Here is a 25,815-nt window from a genome sequence, read left to right on the forward strand (position 1 = left end):
CTCCTTGGCCGTGATAGGAGGGCGGTCATGCCAGTCCCAGTGGGCTCCCCGGAAGCTGCGTCCAGGCGCGGTGACCAATCCAATCCCGGATTTGCTTCCCCAGATGTGTGCTGCTTCTGGTCCGACTGGATCAACGAGAACCACCCCAGCATGGACAGCACCGGTGGAGACTGGGAGAAATTCGACAGTGTCTGCAGGGAACCCGAGGACATCCAGTGCAGGTTGGCCACGGAGCCAGAGCTCAGCTGGGAGGAGACGGGCCAGAAGGTACGGTGTGACGTCTCCTCAGGGTTCATTTGCCTCAACGAAGACCAGTTTGGAAACGGGCCGTTCGCCGTCTGTTATGACTATGAAATACGTGTCAATTGTTGCCTGCCGATGTATGAGTGTCCCGGGTCCCCAACCACGGCCCCAACCACCACCCCCTCAACCACAACCACCACCCCGACCACCACCAGCACGGAGACCCCGACCCCCACCCCGACCACCACCAGCACGGAGACCCCGACCCCGACCTCCACCCCGACCACCACCAGCACGGAGACCCCGACCCCGGCCTCCACCACCACCACCACCACCACGGAGACCCCGACCCCCACCCCGAGCACCACCAGCACAGAGACCCCGACCCCAACCTCCACCACCACCACCACCAGCACGGAGACCCCGACCCCCACCCCGACTACCACCAGCACAGAGACCCCGACCCCGGTCTCCACCACCACCACCACCAGCACGGAGACCCCGACCCCCACCCCGACCACCACCAGCACGGAGACCCCGACCCCGGCCTCCACCACCACCACCACCAGCACGGAGACCCCGACCCCGGCCTCCACCACCACCACCACCAGCACGGAGACCCCGACCCCCACCCCGACTACCACCAGCACAGAGACCCCGACCCCGGTCTCCACCACCACCACCACCACCACCACCACCACCCCTACCCCGGGATCAACCACCACTCCGTGCGTGCCTGAGTGCAAGTGGACTGGCTGGCTGGATTCAGGGAAACCAGACAACACCAAACCGGGGGCAGACATCGAATCTGTCAAGGTCTGTGTACCAGGCTGGGCGGCCAACATCTCCTGCAGAGCCGCCCAGTTCCCTGACATCCCCCTTGGGCAGCTGGGGCAGAACGTGGCTTGCGACATCAACGTCGGGCTGGTGTGCAGAAATGAAAACCAGAAGCCAGGGGGATACATGCCCCAGCCTTTTTGCCTCAACTATGAGATCAACGTCTACTGCTGTTCGTGGCCTCCACACTGTATCTCCACGCCTTCCCCTGTAACCACGCCGACCTCCCTGACAACCACCACCACCAGCACGGAGACCCCGACCCCGGCCTCGACCACCACCACCACGAGCACGGAGACCCCGACCCCCACCACGAGCACCACCAGCACAGAGACCCCGACCCCAACCTCCACCACCACCACCACCAGCACGGAAACCCCGACCCCCACCCCGACTACCACCAGCACAGAGACCCCGACCCCGGTCTCCACCACCACCACCACCAGCACGGAGACCCCGACCCCCACCCCGACCACCACCAGCACGGAGACCCCGACCCCGGCCTCCACCACCACCACCACCAGCACGGAGACCCCGACCACCACCCCGACCACCACCAGCACGGAGACCCCGACCCCGGCCTCCACCACCACCACCACCAGCACGGAGACCCCGACCCCGGCCTCCACCACCACCACCACCAGCACGGAGACCCCGACCCCCACCCCGACCACCACCAGCACGGAGACCCCGACCCCGGCCTCCACCACCACCACCACCAGCACGGAGACCCCGACCCCGGCCTCCACCACCACCACCACCAGCACGGAGACCCCGACCCCCACCCCGAGCACCACCAGCACAGAGACCCCGACCCCGGTCTCCACCACCACCACCACCAGCACGGAGACCCCGACCCCCACCCCGACCACCACCAGCACGGAGACCCCGACCCCGGCCTCCACCACCACCACCACCAGCACGGAGACCCCGACCCCCACCCCGACTACCACCAGCACAGAGACCCCGACCCCAGTCTCCACCACCACCACCACCACCACCACCACCCCTACCCCGGGATCAACCACCACTCCGTGCGTGCCTGAGTGCAAGTGGACTGGCTGGCTGGATTCAGGGAAACCAGACAACACCAAACCGGGGGCAGACATCGAATCTGTCAAGGTCTGTGTACCAGGCTGGGCGGCCAACATCTCCTGCAGAGCCGCCCAGTTCCCTGACATCCCCCTTGGGCAGCTGGGGCAGAACGTGGCTTGCGACATCAACGTCGGGCTGGTGTGCAGAAATGAAAACCAGAAGCCAGGGGGATACATGCCCCAGCCTTTTTGCCTCAACTATGAGATCAACGTCTACTGCTGTTCGTGGCCTCCACACTGTATCTCCACGCCTTCCCCTGTAACCACGCCGACCTCCCCGACAACCACCACCACCAGCACGGAGACCCCGACCCCGGCCTCGACCACCACCACCACGAGCACGGAGACCCCGACCCCCACCCCGACCACCACCAGCACGGAGACCCCGACCCCAGCCTCCACCACCACCACCACCGGCACGGAGACCCCGACACCCACCCCGACCACTACCAGCACGGAGACCCCGACCCCAACCTCCACCACCACCACCACCAGCACGGAGACCCCGACCCCGGCCTCGACCACCACCACTACCAGCACGGAGACCCCGACCCCGGCCTCGACCACCACCACTACGAGCACGGAGACCCCGACCTCCACCCCGACCACCACCAGCACGGAGACCCCGACCTCCACTCTGACCACCACCACCACCAGCACGGAGACCCCGACCTCCACCCCGACCACCACCAGCACGGAGACCCCGACCCCGGCCTCCACCACCACCACCACCAGCACGGAGACCCCAACCCCGGTCTCCACCACCACCACCACCACCACCACCACCCCTACCCCGGGATCAACCACCACTCCGTGCGTGCCTGAGTGCAAGTGGACTGGCTGGCTGGATTCAGGGAAACCAGACAACACCAAACCGGGGGCAGACATCGAATCTGTCAAGGTCTGTGTACCAGGCTGGGCGGCCAACATCTCCTGCAGAGCCGCCCAGTTCCCTGACATCCCCCTTGGGCAGCTGGGGCAGAACGTGGCTTGCGACATCAACGTCGGGCTGGTGTGCAGAAATGAAAACCAGAAGCCAGGGGGATACATGCCCCAGCCTTTTTGCCTCAACTATGAGATCAACGTCTACTGCTGTTCGTGGCCTCCACACTGTATCTCCACGCCTTCCCCTGTAACCACGCCGACCTCCCCGACAACCACCACCACCAGCACGGAGACCCCGACCCCGGCCTCGACCACCACCACCACGAGCACGGAGACCCCGACCCCCACCCCGACCACCACCAGCACGGAGACCCCGACCCCGGCCTCCACCACCACCACCACCGGCACGTGGACCCCGACACCCACCCCGACCACTACCAGCACGGAGACCCCGACCCCGGCCTCGACCACCACCACCACCAGCATGGAGACCCCGACCCCCACTCTGACCACCACCAGCACGGAGACCCCGACCCCGACCTCCACCCCGACCACCACCAGCACGGAGACCCCGACCCCGGCCTCCACCACCACCACCACCAGCACGGAGACCCCGACCCCGGCCTCCACCACCACCACCACCAGCACGGAGACCCCGACCCCAGCCTCCACCACCACCACCACCGGCACGGAGACCCCGACACCCACCCAGACCACTACCAGCACGGAGACCCCGACCCCAACCTCCACCACCACCACCACCAGCACGGAGACCCCGACCCCGGCCTCGACCACCACCACCACCAGCACGGAGACCCCGACCCCAGCCTCCACCACCACCACCACCGGCACGGAGACCCCGACACCCACCCCGACCACTACCAGCACGGAGACCCCGACCCCGACCTCCACCCCGACCACCACCAGCACGGAGACCCCGACCCCGGCCTCGACCACCACCACTACCAGCACGGAGACCCCGACGCCAGCCTCGACCACCACCACCACGAGCACGGAGACCCCGACCCCCACCCCGACCACCACCAGCACGGAGACCCCGACCCCGGCCTCCACCACCACCACCACCAGCACAGAGACCCCGACCCCCACCCCGACTACCACCAGCACGGAGACCCCGACCCCAGCCTCCACCACCACCACCACCGGCACGGAGACCCCGACACCCACCCCGACCACCACCAGCACGGAGACCCCGACCCCAACCTCCACCTCCACCACCACCAGCACGGAGACCCCGACCCCGGCCTCGACCACCACCACTACCAGCACGGAGACCCCGACCCCGGCCTCGACCACCACCACCATGAGCACGGAGACCCCGACCTCCACCCCGACCACCACCACCACCAGCACGGAGACCCCGACCTCCACCCCGACCGCCACCAGCACGGAGACCCCGACCCCGGCCTCCACCACCACCACCACCAGCACGGAGACCCCGACCCCCACACCGACCACCACCAGCACGGAGACCCCGACCCCGGCCTCCATCACCACCACCACCAGCACGGAGACCCCGACCTCCACTCTGACCACCACCACCACCAGCACGGAGACCCCGACCCCCACCCCGACCACCACCAGCACGGAGACCCCGACCCCGGCCTCCACCACCACCACCACCAGCACGGAGACCCCGACCTCCACTCTGACCACCACGACCACCAGCACGGAGACCCCGACCTCCACCCCGACTACCACCAGCACAGAGACCCCGACCCCGGCCTCCATCACCACCACCACCAGCACGGAGACCCCGACCCCCACCCCGACCACCACCAGCACGGAGACCCCGACCCCGGCCTCCACCCCGACCACCACCAGCACGGAGACCCCAACCCCAGCCTCGACCACCACCACCACCAGCACAGAGACCCCGACCCCCACCCCGACCACCACCAGCACGGAGACCCCGACCCCGGTCTCGACCACCACCAGCACGGAGACCCCGACCACTACCAGCACGGAGACCCCGACCCCGGCCTCGACCACCACCACCACCAGCACGGAGACCCCGACCCCCACTCTGACCACCACCAGCACGGAGACCCCGACCCCGACCTCCACCCCGACCACCACCAGCACGGAGACCCCGACCCCGGCCTCCACCACCACCACCACCAGCACGGAGACCCCGACCCCGGCCTCCACCACCACCACCACCAGCACGGAGACCCCGACCCCCACCCCGACTACCACCAGCACAGAGACCCCGACCCCGGTCTCCACCACCACCACCACCACCACCACCACCACCCCTACCCCGGGATCAACCACCACTCCGTGCGTGCCTGAGTGCAAGTGGACTGGCTGGCTGGATTCAGGGAAACCAGACAACACCAAACCGGGGGCAGACATCGAATCTGTCAAGGTCTGTGTACCAGGCTGGGCGGCCAACATCTCCTGCAGAGCCGCCCAGTTCCCTGACATCCCCCTTGGGCAGCTGGGGCAGAACGTGGCTTGCGACATCAACGTCGGGCTGGTGTGCAGAAATGAAAACCAGAAGCCAGGGGGATACATGCCCCAGCCTTTTTGCCTCAACTATGAGATCAACGTCTACTGCTGTTCGTGGCCTCCACACTGTATCTCCACGCCTTCCCCTGTAACCACGCCGACCTCCCTGACAACCACCACCACCAGCACGGAGACCCCGACCCCGGCCTCGACCACCACCACCACGAGCACGGAGACCCCGACCCCCACCACGAGCACCACCAGCACAGAGACCCCGACCCCAACCTCCACCACCACCACCACCAGCACGGAAACCCCGACCCCCACCCCGACTACCACCAGCACAGAGACCCCGACCCCGGTCTCCACCACCACCACCACCAGCACGGAGACCCCGACCCCCACCCCGACCACCACCAGCACGGAGACCCCGACCCCGGCCTCCACCACCACCACCACCAGCACGGAGACCCCGACCACCACCCCGACCACCACCAGCACGGAGACCCCGACCCCGGCCTCCACCACCACCACCACGAGCACGGAGACCCCGACCCCAGCCTCGACCACCACCACCACGAGCACGGAGACCCCGACCTCCACCCCGACCACCACCACCACCAGCACGGAGACCCCAACCCCGGTCTCGACCACCACAACCACCAGCACGGAGACCCCGACCCCCACCCCAACCACAACCACCACCAGCACGGAGACCCCAACCCCGGTCTCGACCACCACAACCACCAGCACGGAGACCCCGACCCTAACCTCCACCCCGACCACCACCAGCACGGAGACCCCGACCCCGACCCCGACCACCACCACCACGGAGACCCCAACCCCAGCCTCCACCACCACCACCACCAGCACGGAGACCCCGACCTCCACTCTGACCACCACCACCACCAGCACGGAGACCCCGACCTCCACCCCGACCACCACTAGCACGGAGACCCCGACCTCCACCCCGACCACCACCACCACCAGCACGGAGACCCCGACCCCGGTCTCGACCACCACCACCACCAGCACGGAGACCCCGACCCCCACCTCGACCACCACCAGCACGGAGACCCCGACCCCAGCCTCCACCACCACCACCACCAGCACGGAGACCCCGACCTCCACCCCGACCACCACCAGCACGGAGACCCCGACCTCCACCCCGACCACCACCACCACCAGCACGGAGACCCCGACCCCCACCCCGACTACCACCAGCACGGAGACCCCGACCCCAGCCTCCACCACCACCACCACCGGCACGGAGACCCCGACACCCACCCCGACCACCACCACCACCAGCACGGAGACCCCAACCTCCACCCCGACCACCACCACCACCAGCACGGAGACCCCGACCCCGACCTCCATCACCACCACCACCAGCACGGAGACCCCGACCCCGGCCTCGACCACCACAACCACCAGCACGGAGACCCCGACCCCGGCCTCCACCACCACCACCACCAGCACGGAGACCCCGACCCCGACCTCCACTCTGACCACCACCAGCACGGAGACCCCGACCTCCACCCCGACCACCACCAGCACGGAGACCCCGACCTCCACCCCGACCACCACCAGCACGGAGACCCCGACCTCCACCCCGACCACCACCACCACCAGCACGGAGACCCCGACCCCGACCTCCACCACCACCACCAGCACGGAGACCCCGACTCCGGCCTTAACCACCACCACCACCAGCACGGAGACCCCGACCCCGGCCTCCACCCCGACCACCACCAGCACGGAGACCCTGACCCCCACCCCAACCACCACCAGCACGGAGACCCCGACCCCAGCCTCCACCACCACCACCACCAGCACGGAGACCCCGACCTCCACCCCGACCACCACCAGCACGGAGACCCCGACCTCCACCCCGACCACCACCACCACCAGCACGGAGACCCCGACCCCCACCCCGACTACCACCAGCACGGAGACCCCGACCCCAGCCTCCACCACCACCACCACCGGCACGGAGACCCCGACACCCACCCCGACCACCACCACCACCAGCACGGAGACCCCAACCTCCACCCCGACCACCACCACCACCAGCACGGAGACCCCGACCCCGACCTCCATCACCACCACCACCAGCACGGAGACCCCGACCCCGGCCTCGACCACCACAACCACCAGCACGGAGACCCCGACCCCGGCCTCCACCACCACCACCACCAGCACGGAGACCCCGACCCCGACCTCCACTCTGACCACCACCAGCACGGAGACCCCGACCTCCACCCCGACCACCACCAGCACGGAGACCCCGACCTCCACCCCGACCACCACCAGCACGGAGACCCCGACCTCCACCCCGACCACCACCACCACCAGCACGGAGACCCCGACCCCGACCTCCACCACCACCACCAGCACGGAGACCCCGACTCCGGCCTTAACCACCACCACCACCAGCACGGAGACCCCGACCCCGGCCTCCACCCCGACCACCACCAGCACGGAGACCCTGACCCCCACCCCAACCACCACCAGCACGGAGACCCCGACCCCAGCCTCCACCACCACCACCACCAGCACGGAGACTCCGACCCCCACCCCGACCACAACCAGCACGGAGACCCCGACCCCGGCCTCCACCACCACCACCACCAGCACGGAGACCCCGACCCCGGCCTCTACCACCACCACCACCAGCACGGAGACCCCGACCTCTACCCCGAGCACCACCAGCACAGAGACCCCAACCCCAACCTCCACCACCACCACCACCAGCACGGAGACCCCGACCCCGGCCTCCACCACCGCCACCACCAGCACGGAGACCCCGACCTCCACTCCGACCACCACCAGCACGGAGACCCCGACCCCCACCCCGACCACCACCACCACCAGCACGGAAACCCCGACCCCCACCCCGACCACCACCAGCACGGAGACCCCGACCCCGGCCTCGACCACCACCACCACCAGCATGGAGACCCTGACCCCGGCCTCGACCACCACCACCACCAGCACGGAGACTCCGACCTCCACCCCGACCACCACCACCACCAGCACGGAGACCCCGACCCCGACCTCCACTCTGACCACCACCAGCACGGAGACCCCGACTCCGGCCTCCACCACCACCAGCACCGAGACCCCGACCCCGGCCTCGACCACCACCACCACCAGCACGGAGACTCCGACCTCCACCCCGATCACCACCACCACCAGCACAGAGACCCCGACCCCGACCTCCACTCTGACCACCACCAGCACGGAGACCCCCGACCCCGGCCTCCACCACCACCACCACCAGCACGGAGACCCCGACCCCCACCCCGACCACCACCAGCACGGAGACCCCGACCCCGGCCTCGACCACCACAACTACCAGCACAGAGACCCCGACCCCGGCCTCCACCACCAGCACGGAGACCCTGACCCCCACCCCGACCACCACCAGCACGGAGACCCCGACCCCAGCCTCCACCACAACCACCACCAGCACGGAGACCCCGACCTCCACTCCGACCCCGGCCTCGACTACCACCACCACCAGCACGGAGACCCCCTCCACACCCACACCCACGACTGTGTCAACGACGTCCACAGAAACGCTCACACCACCAGGACGCCCGTCATCCACGCCGCACAGGCCACCGACCACGAGCGCCACGACCTCCAGTGTGCTCCCCCCCCACGCTGACCCCAATCTCCTCCCCCAGCATTGTTGAAACTACAGGTTCCATCCCCAGCACACCCCTGAAATACTGCTGCGTTTTGAATGACACATACTTTGCCCCAGGTACCCAGGCTTGTCACTTCTGACTCTTAGGCGCCAGAGGCGGGTGGGTTCTGGTCTCCTGTCACCAGTGGTAAGGGGTTAGGCCGAAGTCCCCACCGGGAGCCGGCTGGACGGCCGTCCTTGCGGTCTGCCCCTCTTGGCTGTCGCCATGAGTCAGGGACACGGTCGAGGTGGGCTTTCCTCCCGTGGCCTTGTCGGCACCCGTTTGTATGCTCTGGGAGCCAGCCCCGCGTGGCTAGTGTAGGTCTGGTCTCTGTCCCCTGGCAGGTGAAACGGTGTATAACGGCACGCATGGGGACACCTGCTATTACGTGAACTGCTCGCTGTCCTGCACCTTTGAGTTCTTCAACTGGTCGTGTCCGTCCACACCCTCCCCAACGCCCACCCCTTCCTCGCCAACGCCGGCCTCAACACCCAAACCACCCACGTCCGTGGCATCGAGCACTCTGGCCACCACCAAGCCCCCTGGGTGCCTAGACTTTGATCCTCCCAGAGAGGTCAGTGGGCTGCGGGCCGCTTGTGGTCCCCTTGGCTCTGCGCACACATGCCCACCTGGGAGGACAGGGACGTCTGCGGGTCACCCGTGCCGCCCTGTCCTCCGAGCGGCCTTTTGGGGGCAGGGTCGGCCGAGCGCCCACCTTCTGGGCCACGCCTCCCCTGCCGGGCGAGGAGGAGGAGGCTTGGCCGGTGGTGAGGCCGAGGCGGCTGTCTCCTGCACGGGGTGGTCCCCAGGCTCCAAGGGAGGGCTCAGGGCCACCCCTGTGCAGGCTGGGGCTCCAGGCTGGTGCCCGCTGACCCTGCGCCTTCCCCGCCGTAGGAGAACGAGACGTGGTGGCTGTGTAACTGCACCATGGCCATCTGCAAATACGACAACACGGTGGAGTTAGTGCAGGTGAAGTGCAAACCCCCACCCATGCCCACCTGCTCCAACGACCTCCCGCCCGTGCGCGTCATGGACCCTGATGGCTGCTGCTGGCACTGGGAGTGCGACTGTGAGTTGGCCCAGGCCACGGGACCCTCCCCAACTTCCCCCTTCTGTGGGTGTGGGGCTGCAGGCCCTCAGGGGCTTCTCGTGCCTCCTGCTGGTTCCCCCTCGGGGGCAGGGGGTCCAGGCAGGGGAGGGGCGTGCCTGTTGGAGCCACCTCCACCACGGAGGCTGCTCCCCGCCTGGGGTGGGCGGGGCAGGGCTGGACTTCGAACCCGGACCCTCTGGCTCCCAAGCCAGGCTCTGTCCCACCGAACGGGCTTGGACGCCCCTCGTGCTCCAGGAACCAGAATTTCCGGGACCCCCTGGATTCCTGCTTTGTCTTCTCACTGTTCCTGGGCTCCCGCCGGCTCCTGTCCCTGTCCCAGCCGCTCCCCCGGTTTGGGGCTTGGTGTGGCTCACGGGAGCTCTGTCCGCAGGCTACTGCACAGGCTGGGGGGACCCGCACTACGTCACCTTCGACGGGCTTTACTACAGCTACCAGGGCAACTGCACGTACGTGCTGGTGGAGGAGATCAGCCCCACGGTAGACGGCTTCGGCGTCTACATCGACAACTACCACTGTGACGTCAACGACCGGGTGTCCTGCCCCCGCACGCTCATCGTGCGCCACGAGACCCAGGAGGTGCTGATCAAGACGGTGCAGATGGCCCCCATAAAAGTGCAGGTGCGCTGGCCAGGTGGCGGGGCACTGCCGGCGGGGGGGGGGGTTCCCCGGTTCCCTCGCTCGGCAGGGGGCTGGGCTGTTCTCGCGGGACCAGGGACCTTGACCTCCCGCACGCCCCCTGGCTGCAGTCTTCTTGCACACACTCACGTGGAGTTGCTGGTTCCGGGGGCCTGGGGAGCCTCACCCCTCGGTACAGGGGGACTCTCGGGACAGCGTCCTTGTGATCTCACCCCGGGGATCGGCCGGGACCAGTGGAAAGGAAGCAGTGGAAAGGAAGTGGGAAAGGGACCAGGGCAAGGGGCAGGGCGGACGGGGGGCAGGGGACAGGCAGGGGTCCCCACACCGGACGCACAGGCCTGACAACAGGTAGGGCTGGGGCGACCCCAGATGCTCTGTCAAGACGCAGCTTGCCCCCACTCGCCCCTGTGAGACACGCGCGGCGGCCGGGGCAGGGCCCCGGGGGAGGGGCCACCACGTCGGCCCCGAGGGGACGTCCTGACCGCGGGTGTGCCGGCCGCAGGTGCAGGTCAACGGGCAGGCCGTGGCGCTGCCCTACAGGAAGTATGGGCTGCAGGTGTCCCAGTCGGGCATCAACTACGTGGTGGACATCCCCGAGCTGGGCGCCCTCATCTCCTACAACGGCCTGTCCTTCTCCATCAGGCTGCCTCACCACCGGTTTGGCAACAACACCAAGGGCCAGTGTGGTGAGCCCCTCAGCCCCTGCGGGCTCCCTGCGGCTCCCGGGCCCGCCCCCGGGGCGGGGGTTGGGGGTTGGCTGGGGCCGAGGCCGGTGTGAGGGCCGGCCAGCCGGGGGCTGGCTCTCTGGCTCTTCGGCTGGGGCCCCGGGGCCGCCATGCCGGGTGGGCCCCTGTGGGACCGAGCCGGCCGGAGTCTCGTCCGCTCTGCGCCCTCGGCCCTGGCCTGGCGGTCGCCGGGGCCCCGGGGCCGGCCCGGGGCTGTCTGCTGCGCGGCGTGGCTCTGGTGCTGGCTCAGCGTGGGCCTCCCTCCCGACGCAGGCACTTGTACCAACAACACCGCCGACGACTGCGTGTTGCCCAGCGGAGAGGTCGTTTCCAACTGTGAGCTCGCGGCCGACCAGTGGGTGGTGAACGACCCCTCCAAGCCACACTGTCCCCACGTCGGCGTCACCACCAAGCCCCCGGCTAGCACGCCGTCAGCGGGCAGCCCCACGCCCAAGGACTGTGCTTCCCCTCTCTGCGACCTCATCAAAGACAGGTACCCCCCAGGCCTGGCCGCCGCCCGTCACCCGCCAGGGGCAGGGGCTCAGGGAGCGGCCAGGCGTACAGGGAGAGCCGGGCCGGACCGTGGGGTGGGAAGAAGGGCAGGCTTGAGGGGCTGGGGCCTCGCCCTCAGTCTGCAAAGGGGGGCCGGACGCGGAGCACGTCTGGGGTGTCAGAGCGAGGTCAGGGCGCCACGGGCGGGTGCCGGGCCTCGGACGGCCCGGGGCCGGGGCTTCCGACGTCTCTGGGGCTGAGCGGTGTGGCGAGACGTCCCTGTGCCTTGGCGGGGTCGACCGCGCCGGGGGGCCCTAGGGAGAGAGGCTGAGCCGGGACCGAGCTGGCGTGCAGGGCTGATGTCAGGGAGGCAGACCTGGGCTGAGACGGAGAGGAGCTGGCATCCACGGGGAGCGAGTGCCTGTTCCCAGAGGTGTGCGGGCCGGGGCTGCGTGGCCCCCCTGCCACGGCTGCTGGAGGGGGTCCCGGCACCCGGCAGCCTCCGCCTCCGGGAGGCGGGCGCACAGCGCCTCGCCCTCGGGCTGCAGAGCCGACCCCCCTTCCCCAGGGCGGCCCTTTGCTCTCCTGCCACGGGCAGCCCACGGGCGCCTGTTGGGTGGGTGCAGGCTGAGCCAGGCTCCAGCAGGGCAGCCGGGTGGAGGTGCTGGGCCGGTGGGGAGCATGAGGGGGGCGGGGAGGGCCGGCCGGAGCGTGACCCCCGCGTCCTCCCTCACAGCCTGTTCGCCCAGTGCCACGCCGTGGCACCCCCCCAGCACTACTACGACGCCTGCGTGTTCGACAGCTGCTTCGTGCCCGGCTCGGGCCTGGAGTGCGCCAGCCTGCAGACCTACGCGACCCTCTGTGCCCAGAAGGGCGTCTGTATCGACTGGCGGAACCACACCAACGGCGCCTGCTGTGCGTGCCCGCCTGCCCCTGCCCCAGACCCGTGGTCCCGCAGGCCGGTGGGGTCTCTGGCTACGGCCTGTAGCCACGCCTGTGGGAGGCCAGGCGTCCAGGGAGAGCCGGGCAGGACCGTGGGGTGGGAAGAAGGGCAGGCTTGAGGGGCTGGGGGCCTGGGGCTGCCGCCGGGCTCGCCAAGCACAGCTCGTCACCTGCCTCCCTTCTCAGGACGGCACGGGGCGCCGAGGTGGGCGACGCCGGGCAGCCGCTCACCCCCGCTGGGGGCAGGAATGTCACTCGCCAGTCCCCCCCCTCCCCCCCCCCCCCCGGCTCCGGCTTCTCTGATTCCTGTCCCCTTCCTGCAGTGCTGACGTGTCCGCCTCACAGGGAGTACCGGGCCTGTGGTCCTGCAGAGGAACCCACCTGCAAGTCTGGGTGAGTTGCTGGAAGACGCACGGGGGCGGCGGGCCTCCAGCCGGACCACAGACCCACCTCATGATGCCCTCTCACCCCCAGATCCTTCGAGAAGAGCAACAGCATCCTGGTGGAGGGCTGCTTCTGTCCCGAGGGCACCATGAACTACGCCCCGGGATTCGACGCCTGCGTGGACATGTGTGGTACGCTGCCTGCCCACGTTGCCTCCGTGAAGCCCGCCCTGATCCCGTGGCACCGGGACTCTGCTAACACGATTTGTTTCCTCTCCCTTCCTAGGCTGTATGGGACCTGACAATGTGCCTAGAAAGGTAGGCCTTTCCTCTTGGTGCCACGGTAGGATTCACCCATAAGCCCTGAATTTTGGGGACCAGGGAGGGTGGCAAGAAGAAGCCAGGAGTCTCAGACCCCGAGTCATGTCATTTACATCCCGGAGGGCTGAGCCAGCAGGGTCATCCGGACACCCACACCCAGTCACTTACCCACCCATGCATCTCCCTCCCTCTCTCCCTCCCACCTTCCACCCCTCCATCCATCCACCCACCCATCCATCCTCCCATCCGTGCACTCACCCAACTCTCCATCCATCTGTCTGTCCAACTCTCCACCCATCCATCCATCCGTCCATCCATCCGTCCATCCATTCATCCATTCACCCATCCATACGTCTGTCCGTTCATCTGTCCTCATGTCCGTCCATCCGTCCTCCTGTCCATCCATCCGTCCATCCATCTATCCATCCATCCACCCGTCTGTCCGTCCATCCGTCCATCCATCCATCCATCCATCCATCCATCCGTCCATCTGTCCATCCATCTGTCTGTCCAACTCTTCACCCATCCATCCGTCCGTCCATCCATCCATCCATCCATCCACCCATCCATCCATCCAACCACCCACCCATCCGTCGATCCATCCATCCATCCATCCATTCATCCAACCACCCATCTGTCCGTTGATCCATCCATCCATCCATCCATCCATCCAACTGTCCATCTGTCCATCCATCTGTCCTCCTGTCCGTCCATCCGTCCACCCATCCATCCATCCAACCACCCACCTGTCCGTCGATCCATCCATCCATCCATCCATCCATCCATCCATCCATTCATCCATCTGTCCATCCATCTGTCCTCCTGTCCATCCATCCATCCTCCTGTCCGTCCATCCATCCATCCATCCATCCACCCATCCGTCCGTCTGTCCATCCATCCATCCATCCATCCACCCACCTGTCCATCCATCCATCCATCCATCTGTCCATCTGTCCATCCATCTGTCTGTCCAACTCTTCACCCATCCATCCATCCGTCTGTCCATCCATCCATCCATCTACCCATCCATCCATCCAACCACCCACCCGTCCGTCGATCCATCCATCCATCCATCCATCCATCCATCCGTCCATCTGTCCGTCTGTCCGTCCCTCTGTCCTCCTGTCCGTCCATCCGTCCTCCTGTCCATCCATCCGTCCATCCGTCTATCCATCCATCCACCGGTCTGTCCGTCCATCTGTCCATCCATCCATCCATCCATCCATCCATCCATCTGTCCATCCATCTGTCTGTCCAACTCTTCATCCATCCATCCATCCGTCCGTCTGTCCGTCCATCCATCCATCCACCCATCCATCCATCCAACCACCCACCCGTCCGTTGATCCATCCATCCATCCATCCATCCATCCATCCATCTGTCCATCCATCTGTCCTCCTGTCTGTCCATCCGTCCTCCTGTCCGTCCATCTGTCCATCCATCCATCCATCCACCCGTCTGTCCGTCCATCTGTCCATCCATCCATCCACTGACTGGCCCATGTGTCCATCCACACCTTCATGCCACCCACCCATAGGCCATCTGAAGCTCTATCTAAACCTGAGATGACATCCTGGCCACAGTGTTGTCCTGTCTCCTACATATGGTTGATGCCTTAGCTCTAGTCTGCGAGTCCCATACACGTGTCGTGTGTTTCCCGTGTGCCAGCAAGTGCCAGGAGCAGGTCACGGCTGTGATGTCAGTGACCTGCCCCCACGTGCTGGGAGGTGGGGAGGGCACAGGTGTCCTACGGGACCTGAGTGGGACGCGAGGTGTGGTGCCTTCATCCGGCCGACTGTGGATGTGCTGCGGTGTGGCCCTGGCAGGGGGTCTTGGGTGCCAGCCCGCCTCACCCAAGTGGCACCTGTGACTCCCCTGCCCACCCACTTCCTGCCTGCAGTTTGGGGAACACTTTGAGTTCGACTGCAAGAGCTGTGTCTGCCTGGAGGGCGGGAGCGGCATTTCCTGCCTGCCCAAGACGTGCAGCCAGGAGCCGCCCCGGTGCACGGAGGAGGGCACCTACCCGCTCACAGAGGTCAACCCCGCCGACACCTGCTGCAACATCACATCCTGCAGTAAGGCCACCCCCGGGATGGTGCTGGGTGCTGGGGGCCCAGGAGTCGCCCGGCAGCCCCCGAGGGTGTTTTCACCTCCTCACTGAGCTGGGGAGCCGCTCACTTGGGGGCCTTTGGGGCATGTCCACCTGAGCACGGGTGTCGGAGGAGGCCGGTGCCCTCAGCCCCCTCCTTCCCCTTGTCTCCCCCCTCCTCCCAGAGTGCAACACCAGCCTGTGCCCGGCGACGCCGTCCAAGTGCCCACTGGGATTTGAAGTGAAGAGTGAGATCACACCTGGGAAGTGCTGCCCCACCTACGCCTGTGGTTAGTGGGGGCCGGGGGGTGGGGCTGAGACCCCCGTGGGGTCACCCTGCATGGCGGCCACACTCCCCCTGGGCTCAGTGTCCGTGCTGTCCCGGGGGGTGGGACTGACCGTGGGGTCACCCCGCATGGTGGTCACACTCCCCCTGGGCCCAGGTGTCCACTCTGTCCAGCCCGACCCACGTCCCCGTTCTCTTCCTCCTAGTGCCCAAGGGTGTGTGCGTTCACCAGAATGCTGAGTACCAGGTGAGCCTGGGCAGGGTGCCGGGAAGGGTGCCCGTCTGGGGCCTCCGTGGTGGGCGGTAGCCCCGCCTCACCCGCTCCTCTCTGTGCCCTCAGCCGGGGTCGCCAGTTTACTCCTCCAAGTGCGAGGACTGCGTGTGCACCAACCGCAGGAACAGCAGCACCGAGCTCAACGTCATCTCCTGCACCCACGTGCTCTGTGACAACTCCTGCAGCCCCGTAAGCCTCCCTCCCGCCCCCCCGGAGGCCACGGGCCATCCCGCGGCCACCTCCGTGGCTCCCTTCCTGCCCGCACCAACCTAGCCGTGTGCGTCCGCAGGGCTTTGAGCTGGTGGAGGCCCCCGGGGAGTGCTGTGGTAAGTGTGAGCAGACCCACTGCATCATCAAGAGGCCCGGCAAGGAACCCATCATCCTAAAGGTGAGCGAGGGGCCTGCTCCCATCCCCACCCAGGAGGGGCCGGCCCGCAGCCACGGGCAAGGCCTGGGATGCCTCCCGCCGCCCCAGCAGGGTCTTCCCAGGGCCGGGCATGGCTGTTGCAGTGTCCTGGGGTGGCCGTGACCGCAGACTAGGGCTGGAAACCCCAGGAGTGACCGAGTCTTTTCGTCTGGAGCCGGAGTCCAAGCTGGAGGTGTCGCAGGGCCGCGGTCCCTTCAAGGGCTCTGGGAGAGCCTTCCTGCCTCTTTGGCTTCTGGGGCTCCAGACGGCCCCGGGCTTGTGGCCGCGTCCCTCCACTTTCTGGCTTACCTTCCTGTGGCCCCGCCTGTCTCTTATAAGTATACTCGTTGTTGGGTTTAGAACCACCCGTGTAGTCTGGGATGGTCTCATCTCAGCGTCTTTAACCTAATCTCACCTCTCAACACTCTTTCTCCAGATAAGGTCGTATCTGCAGGTGCAGGGGTTAGGATGTGGACGTGTCTGGGGACTCTAGGCTGGTGGCTCTGGGCCTGCAGGCTGGACCTTCTGTCCAACAGGAGCTGCACTTGGCTGGGTGGTTGGAAACCTGCAGGGCGTTTCTTGTCTATCTTCCGGGTGGGCCTCCTGTGGGTCTCACCAGGCTGTCTTGTGCCCTGCAGCCCGGGGACATAAAGCATGACCCCAAGAATAACTGCACATTCTTCAGCTGCGTGAAGATTCACAACCAGCTCATCTCTTCGGTCTCCAACATCACCTGCCCCGACTTTGACCCCAGCATCTGCCTCCCGGTGAGTGGGGGTCCTTTCTTCGGGACCTGCCCTTTCCCACCCTGAGGCAGGACGGGGCTGCTCACGGCCGGGGGGTGGTCTGGGGGTCCCAGGCTCGTTCTCCTTCCTTCCAGGGTTCCATCACTCTCATGCCCAACGGTTGCTGCAAGAAATGTGAGTACAGCCTGGCGGGCAGGCATCTCTGGGGCACACGGCGCGGCAGGGGAGCTCCCTCTGGGACCCTGGGGCGGGGGTGAAGGAGGCACAGGGGATGATGTCCCGGGACTCCCGTCCCCTTCTGTGCCACTCTCAGCCAGATGTTAAATTGGGGGGCAGCAGCTGGGGGCCCTGCTTGCTGTGGGGTGGCCGGGGCTGGGGCACTCGAGGAGGGAGAGGAGGCCGTGAGGGAGAACCTGCGGGCCCCCTGGGGTGTGGAGACCCCACCCCCCCACCCCAGAGCCTCCAACCCCCCTCCTGGCAGGCATCCCTCGCAACGAGACCAGGATCTTCTGTTCCGCCATCCCCGTCACCCGGGAAATTTCTTTCGCCGGCTGCACCAACAAAGTCACAATGAACTATTGCTCTGGGTCCTGCGGGACCTTCGCCCTGTGAGTCCCAGGCCCCGGGCAGGGGTGGGGGAGGGGCTCCTCGCCCTAGTGGGGGTGGCTCCTCACTCTGGCCGGCCGCCCGCCCGCAGGTACTCGGCCGAGGCCCAGGCCCTGGACCACAGGTGCTCCTGCTGTAAGGAAGAACGGACCAGCCAGCGGGAGGTGGTGCTGCACTGTCCCCAGGGCGGCTCGCGGAGCCACACCTACACCCACATCGAGAGCTGCCGGTGCCAGGACACCGTCTGCGAGCTCCCGCCGGCCCCGCGCCGCGTCCCTGGCCGCTCCCGGCGCTCCAGCCCCGGGGGCCTGCGCCCAGGAGGCGCTTGAACAGGGTCGTGCCACCCAGCTCGCCCCCACCGCCCTCCGCACCCCCCACCCCTCCTGCTGACCCCCTGAGCTTCCTCACCTCCTGAGCCGGCTTCCTCTCTGCAGATATTTATTTTCTGAGTCTTTGTTCAATTCTTCGCTTTCCACAATAAACTTGGGCAGACGCTGTGCCGGTGTGTGTGGTCGGTGCTGGGCGTCCGGACGGCTGCCGTGCACGGCCCCGGGTCTCGCTGCTTCCTGTGGGGCGAGCGGACCGAGAAGGTCCAGAGAGGGGCCTGGTCCGCACGCTCTGCGCACGGGACGGGGTGGGGGGGCCCGCTCACACTTGCCTGCCTGGCTGTGGCAAGCTTCCTGTGCCAAGTGCGGCCCCCAGCGACCTCTGTCCCTCGAGCCGCCTCCAGAAAGCCCTGTCCCGCCCTGTCCTGCCCTCAGCGTGGCCAAAGCCCTTTCTGGGCCATCGTAGTCCAGGAAGACTTCCACCCCTGACTTTGCGCAACAGGGGGCCCGACAGCCCAGGGCGCCGGGTGTGTGCGTGTGTCTGCGGACGTGGCTTGGGTGTGGACGTGCCACGTGCACACGTGTTTGCGTGTGTTTGGAGCGTGCTTCATCCAGGGTGTCTGCACTGGCAAAGCCGAAGGTCCTGGGCCGGGGTCAGGGGCGCACACCAGCCCGTGGGTCAGAAGGTGACCTTCCGGGCCTCTGCCACTTGCGGAGTTCCGGTCGGTTCTGTGGACCCAGGCGGGCGGCCGGTGCCGTGTGTGCGCGCCTCCACGTGTCCACCTGCCTGCGCATGTCTGGGGAGCTGTTCTGTGAGCTGAGCCGCCAAAATGGGGGTTTTAGGGAAGGGTCTCCTCCAGGCCTTTGATGACCGAGAGTGCAAACTGGCGGCCTCCCGCTGGGCGGCCGTGGAGACCGCTGGACCAGAGCCGGAGCGCCCAAGGTTGGGTGACGAGCCAGGTTCTGTTCTCCTGAGGCAGCAGACCCCCGGCCTGACCAGGTGTTGAGGGAGTGGGAGCCCTGGGTCCTAGGGCCGAGGACCCCCGAGTGTAGCCATTTGGCTTGTGAGCACCCCTGGAAACCTAAGGGGAGGTGCCGATGTCCCCGGGGCCCACATCTCGTCCTCCCTGTGATTCTCTGCCACACGTTATACCTGACTGAATGGAGGGTCTCAGGGAGGGCGGATACCTGCTTCAAGCTCCGCAGTGCTGAGGCCAGTGAGGGTTTGCTCCAGGAGGCACCCAGAACCCCAATTTCTCTGCATTCCCTGCCCCCTGAGGAGCTGGGCTGAGGGCTCAGCCCTCCCTCACCTGCCCCCACCTGACGCCAGGGAGGGCTCGATGGCCGATCAGGTTGTGTCAGCACATCAGCGTCACCGTGGCACCTGGGGGTCTTTCCAGTGGCCCCCTGGCCTGGGAGGGCCCCAGAGGCCCCTGCACAGCCCCCTTGGTGACCTCGGGGGTCCACATTGTCCCTGGCCAAGACCTGTGGACTTCCTGGGTGGTCAGTTGGCCTGGGTTGGACTTGGAGTCACCAAGTGGCCTCCTAGGACAGAAGGTTTGCTGGGGGGACAGGGGCTCCCCGCCTCTGCTGTGCGGCCAAGTGGGGTCCTGGGTGCTTCAGGACCAGCCCTTCTGCAAGACGGTCAATGTGCCGACCCGATGGCCCTCACCTGTTCCAGGGCCCCCTCCCAGGGCCACGGGGGCTTGGAGCTCCAGAAATTTTCTAGCGGGCCGTGTGTTTCATCGACGTGGTGCAGAGCCCCTGGCCCACCCTGCTGCGTCTGGCTGTGCCCGGCTGGCCAGCAGCCCCAGCACAGGCTGGACCCAGGCAGAACGAGAATGGGAAGGTGCTCGTGGCCCTCGTCTGGTCAGGAAGAGGGGTCAGCCTTGGGCCGGCGTCCCATCCACCTCCCGGCTCTGCGGCTGCGCGATGGGGACACAAGGGGGGGGCCGCGGTGGGCCGGGGTGCAGCTGGGCCCTGCTCACTTTTCTAGGCTGCGCCCCCAGGTCCCCAAATTAAGCAGAACAGGCAGGGTTTTCTCTGTTTGACACATGGTAGTTTCCATGAGGATCTGTTTGGAAAGAGGTTTCTGGCTTAAGAATGGTTTGATGACCGTTGGCAGATGGTCGCTAAGACTGCTGCCCGCCCCCAGCAGAGGAAGCAGCGGGGGCTCCCCGGGCCCCCGCCCCAACCGTCTGGAGGAATGGGCGAATGGCCCACACGCACCCCTGCACCAGCACCCCCCGACCTGGAGGCTGTTGGGGGTTCACTTCCCTTCTTACAGCCCTTGTCCCACCATTTAGATGAGGGCTCTGCTAGGGACACCCGTGCAGTGGGCCGCACCCCTGCCCTTCTGCCCAGGGAGCGACCGCCTTGGCTGTGCCCCTCCCTGCCCCTCCCACCTCTCCCTTCCCTGGCACACCCTTCCCAGCCCCCAGTCTCCACCCACGTGCTCTGGTCTGAGCACAGCCCACCTGTGAGGGAAGGGGGCTTGTCCCACAGGTGAGGGAAGGGGGGGGTGGGGGGCTGGGGGAGGGGGGCGGGGGGAGGGGGGCGGGCCCCATGCAAATCCCATTGCATAACCAGCTCTCTCCTCTTCCTCTTCTGGCTCGAGACCCTGAGCTGCGTTGTCCGGGGGCTCCGCGGGGATGCGGGACCTGGGACGGGGACAGGCCTGGAATGAAGTGCCAGCCACCCAGGGCCCGACGGGGCGCCCAGAGGCGGTGGCTCGTGCTTGGCCACCACAAGTGGTGCTTGGCACTGGCCCACCTTGTCTTTCCACGCGGTGTGTGCCCTGCGGTTCTGCCACACCCGGTTCTGGGGTGCCGCTGCCCCCCGAGTGTCCGCGTCAGTGGCCCTTCACGCTCTCATGCTGGTCCCTGTGGGCCTGGCGTGGCCGCCGGGGGTCAGTTCAGGCCCCAGCTCTGCCGGCAGGCTCCGTGTGCAGAGGGCCTGGGGTGCCCTCACTTCTCCGTGGGACCATGATGGTGACAAGGGATCGATGGTGACCACAGGCCTCCCAGAGGCCACGCTCGTTTGTCACCCCAGGGGAGGGGGGAGAGTCAGGGCCCCCCCTGCACCCAGAGAGGGAAGGGGCCTCCGAGTCTCCCTGCTGTGACGTCAGGTCCAGTCCGGACGGCGGTGCTACTCCTTCCGGGCTCTGCTGGGCGCCACAGGTTAGGGGAGCCCAGGCTCCACGGTCTGGCCCTAATCATGGGGCCTCAGGGGAACCCCCAGAAAAGAGCCTTCCACCAGTGGCTTTGGGAAGGCAGGGACCGAGGGGGGCTGATCCCGTCTCCGGGGACCCTGTTCCCCCACGGCAGCCTCCTCACCTCCCTTCCTAGGGGAAGCGTTGGTCGGTGTCTGCAATCAGAAGTGAGTCCCCCGTCCCCGCGGTGAGATACTCGTCTGCGGTGACGGTGAGCTCACACTGGTGCGTGAGGCCTGAGTGAGTCGCGAACGCGTGCTGAGGGCTGCACGCGTTCACGCATAAAAGGCTGCGGGATTCGATCCCTGCCACGGAGCTCCGGAAACGGCCAGACGAGGCAACGACAGCAGAGCGGTGGTGCCCTGCCCCGTGCCTGGGGAGGGGGACTGGCCGGGGGGTGGCTCACGACTGCCGACACCCGCCAGCCTTCACCAGGCCGGACGCTCGAGACGACGTCGTTACTGAAGGTAAACAGCACTTTGGTAAAAACCGCGGCTTCTGACACTTGCCTTGAACAGCCCTTACTACCGGTTTGCGGCCTGGGCTGGCTGGTCGCGCGGCTGCCGCCGCTGGGGGTCCGCGGGGCTGGCTTCTGCTGGAGGAGGGGGGGGGTCGCTGACGCCCCCCTGCACGCATCCTGTTCTGTTCACACGGTGCCGCGTGGTCTCCCAGAGCGACCAGAGGGCGGGCCCCGTGCACACGCGAGTCCCGTGGCGTCCCCTGTGTCACATCTGCTGCCGTTCCAGTGGCCACAGGCCACGTGCACAGCCAAGGCCAGACGAGCAAGGACAGGCCACAGGGGTCGGAACAACTGGGGGCTTGGGTGCCTCACGTCACACAGACTACCTCGGACGGTAGGAAAGGTGGGAGGCTCTCACTGGGTCAGCGTGATACCAGATCGCTGGAGAGCGGCCCCAGGCGAGGACACCAAGCCAACACGCAGACAGGCACCTGTGGGACGCGTCAGCGCAGCCGGCCGCGAGCGGAAACGAGAGGCCGCGAGGGGCGTGCGTTTTCTCTGCTGCGGATGCCTCTTTCCACGCGGAGCCTGTCCCTTAGCTCGGGCCTCTGCTGCACTCTGGCCCAGGGAGAGTGCTGGAACTGGAAAAAGAGGGTGCGGGCATCCCACCTCCTCTCCCCGTCCTCTGCTCCTCCACGGAGGGGAGCTGGTCCAGGCCCAGGGCCGCCAGCGACCGGAAGGTTGTCTAATTCCAGGGGGAAACATACCCACAAGCACAGTCCATGAAGCAGCCTATGAGTTTATAATTCGCAAAATTAGGCACGGCCCTGCACCCGCCAAGCCCCTTGCTTATTTTCAATTGGTTCCAGCACTCGGGTCGGGGGGGGGGGTGCTGTGTACGAACCCCCCCCCCCCCGCCCAACAATCCTAAACAAGCCGGGCTTTCCCAGGAGTCCAAGGATAACTCAGCAAGGGAGACTACCAACAGTGGGTCAGCCAGGGTCGCTCTGCTGTGTTGCAGGAACGGAAGCCCCCCCAGTTTGGTTTTCGGTCGTTTGGGCCCCTGTTGTCATCCAGGACCCGGGGTCTCAGAGATCGCGGAGGGCCTGCCACCGTGTGCAGTCTCTGGGATGAGTGGCCACTGGAGGCTCCTGGCAGCCACAGGGGCCAGGAAGTGCAATGCCCCTAGGGGAGCAGAAGGGGGAGCCAGCCGCCTCCAGGAGCCGCTGTGATTCCCACAGCCACAGATTTGAGGAGAAAATCCTGTGGTTTTCTTACCGCGTGCAGAAACGGCATCTGACAAGAGTAAACAGCTTGTCTTGACCGTTTTAAAAAAAACACAGACTGAGACCACAAGGCAACATGCTCAACACGTCAAGGGGTATCTGTCAAAAGGTGGCACCGGTTACATGCGGGGACTTTCACATCATCCCCCTGAGAGTCGAGGAAGCCGTCGGCCACTCCGGCCCGCAGTCGGGGGGGGGGGCGCGGGGGTGGTTCTGGAGGTTCTGGCCAAAACGATAAAACAAGAAAAAAGAAATGATAAATACCACGATTAGAAAGAGATTAAACCGTCCTGATTTCAGGATACCTTCACGAATGGCTCTAGTTTTGGGTCAGAGAGCTCAGTGCCATCGAGTAACATTGTTGGATACAAAGTTAATGAAAACATACCCAAAACTAAGCAGAAAATGTATTAGAGAAGATTAGCTCACTAATGGCAGCCAGAGACCCTGTGTAAATTCCTGAGAGCACATCAGACAGCACCTCCCGGCCGTTCTGAGAAAATTACTCTCCGTTACGGAAGGGCACACAGGAAGGTGTTGGTGCCGGGAGAGAGCGTCATGCTCTCGAAACGGCAGGTTCGGTTTTGCAAAACAAGGTCAATTCTCGGCAAACAGCTGTATAAATCCAGGGAGATGCCCTTCCGAATCTGTAGGGAGCTTCCCTTGGTGGGGGGGGGGGTGGTTCATCCGTCTGCACGTGACCTGGGTGCGGGGCAGGTGGACGGACAGGTGGACCCCCCACCCCCAGGGTAAGGTGAGTTACCAAGTGGGTTAAATAACTAGAGGTTATTCCCAGCAAAACTTGTGAACTTCCAGGAGAAGATAAAGGTGTATTTATGACCTCAGGGTAGGGAAGGACCTAATCAAGTCATTAAAGTCACAAGCCATTATGCGCGTTAAGGTGCGTGCATTTGACCGTGTCACAGTTAAGTTACGTTTGGAAAAGGACAATGTAACCAAGTAAAAATACAGGCCCCGATCCCGTGTGACCGGGGTCCCTGTAAGAAGAGGGCATCAGGACGCAGACACGGGCAGAGGGACGACCCTGTGAGGACACTGGGAGAGGGCGGCCGTCCGCACACAAGGAGAGAGGCCCGGCGGGGGGGGGGGGGGGGGACTCAGCCCCGCCCACGCCTGGACCTCCGGCTCCGGCCTCCTGGACGGGGGACGGTGACTGCGGCGCATGCTGTCTCCTCTGTGGGACTGTGTCACGGCCGCCCCAGGACGACATGGGGAGGGGAGGGCCAGGTGCACAGCGCGGGAAGCTTGGAGGGGCCGTAGGGTTTTGGGGGCCGTTGCTCGTGGGCACCTGCCATGAGAACACACCTCCTGAAAACCCGGAAGGGACGACGGAGAGCGGGTGCTGGCTCAGCTCCGGGGACCGAGGCCGAAACTGCTTAATCCACGTGGCGATCTTGCGGTGGGGGGTGGGGGGCAGTCGATCCTCCCCTCACGTCATAGGCGACAAGCCGGCGGAAATGGCTCGTGACTTCGGGGCCGGCAGCAACCCCCCCTCCGCACTGCCCCCCCGGAGATGCCCGCCTGGCTGAGCGCGTGGCCAAGAACACCTGCCCCGTCCTGGCCGGAACCGGTTCCTGCTCTTCCTGTGCCCGCCGAAGCCAGACCACCGCCCCCTGCGCTGTCAGTGGGTAACCCGGGCATTTTCACCTCCAATCTTCTCAAGCCTCGGTTGGCTTATTTCGTGAGGCCCCAGAGCGCGGGCTGCTCCTAGGGGCCCGAGGCCGCGGTGTCACCCCACCCCGGCCGTCACTGGCCATCCCGGGACACCGGCTACTTACTGCCGTTGGCACGTCCGGGCTCAGCGAGCTACCCGGCCACCTTCCCGGTTCCCGCACGGTTGACGGTGGCTCCCGGCCTGCCCGGGGCTGCGGACGGGGCTCAGACGCAGCTCCGTAGAGTGGGCCGCGGGCTAAGGGGCCGGCACGCCCCCCCCCCCCCGGGGAGCCTGGACGCTGCCCCTCCGCCTGACCCCCCCCACCTGCCCCGGCTGCCCCCTACTGTTGGCCGAGTCCACCGCCACCGCGTGCCGAGAACTTGAAGCCTGACCCCTGGGAAGGATGCCCTGCACCCGGACACGGGCGGGCACTGTGGCCTCCTGTCCGTGAAATCAGGGCCCAAACAGGAGGTGACCCCGGAGAGCAGAACTGGCCCCAAACTGCAGGCGTCTCAGGGCCCTTTCGACCCGTCGGCCGGGTGCGGGGCCGCGCTCCAGGCTATGCCGTTCACCGGCCACAGGGAGCATTGCTGCCCTCCCCGCCCGCAGGG

At 66.4% G+C, this 25,815-nt stretch overlaps 1 protein-coding gene across 1 annotated transcript in view; it reads left to right on the forward strand.

Annotated features, from left to right (window-relative positions):
- MUC2 (mucin 2, oligomeric mucus/gel-forming) overlaps nucleotides 1-18,575 on the forward strand; it is a 32,496-nt gene extending 13,921 nt beyond the window's left edge. Inside the window, 23 exon segments of the mRNA XM_047100576.1 lie at nucleotides 104-2,853; nucleotides 2,917-5,356; nucleotides 5,669-8,778; nucleotides 8,780-9,193; nucleotides 9,195-9,306; nucleotides 9,574-9,803; nucleotides 10,124-10,298; nucleotides 10,711-10,958; nucleotides 11,479-11,662; nucleotides 11,975-12,194; nucleotides 12,930-13,108; nucleotides 13,459-13,528; nucleotides 13,610-13,710; nucleotides 13,805-13,836; nucleotides 15,740-15,914; nucleotides 16,114-16,218; nucleotides 16,421-16,461; nucleotides 16,555-16,677; nucleotides 16,778-16,876; nucleotides 17,533-17,661; nucleotides 17,775-17,814; nucleotides 18,122-18,248; nucleotides 18,338-18,575. Of these exon segments, the coding sequence (XP_046956532.1) occupies nucleotides 104-2,853; nucleotides 2,917-5,356; nucleotides 5,669-8,778; nucleotides 8,780-9,193; nucleotides 9,195-9,306; nucleotides 9,574-9,803; nucleotides 10,124-10,298; nucleotides 10,711-10,958; nucleotides 11,479-11,662; nucleotides 11,975-12,194; nucleotides 12,930-13,108; nucleotides 13,459-13,528; nucleotides 13,610-13,710; nucleotides 13,805-13,836; nucleotides 15,740-15,914; nucleotides 16,114-16,218; nucleotides 16,421-16,461; nucleotides 16,555-16,677; nucleotides 16,778-16,876; nucleotides 17,533-17,661; nucleotides 17,775-17,814; nucleotides 18,122-18,248; nucleotides 18,338-18,575 (11,342 nt within the window).
- The last annotated feature ends 7,240 nt before the right edge of the window (nucleotides 18,576-25,815 follow it).

Source organism: Lynx rufus, unplaced genomic scaffold (assembly GCF_022079265.1).
Source record: "Lynx rufus isolate CCGP_SWC_20201006 ecotype Redwood Valley unplaced genomic scaffold, mLynRuf1.p SCAF_50, whole genome shotgun sequence".
Classification (NCBI taxonomy): domain Eukaryota; kingdom Metazoa; phylum Chordata; class Mammalia; order Carnivora; family Felidae; genus Lynx; species Lynx rufus.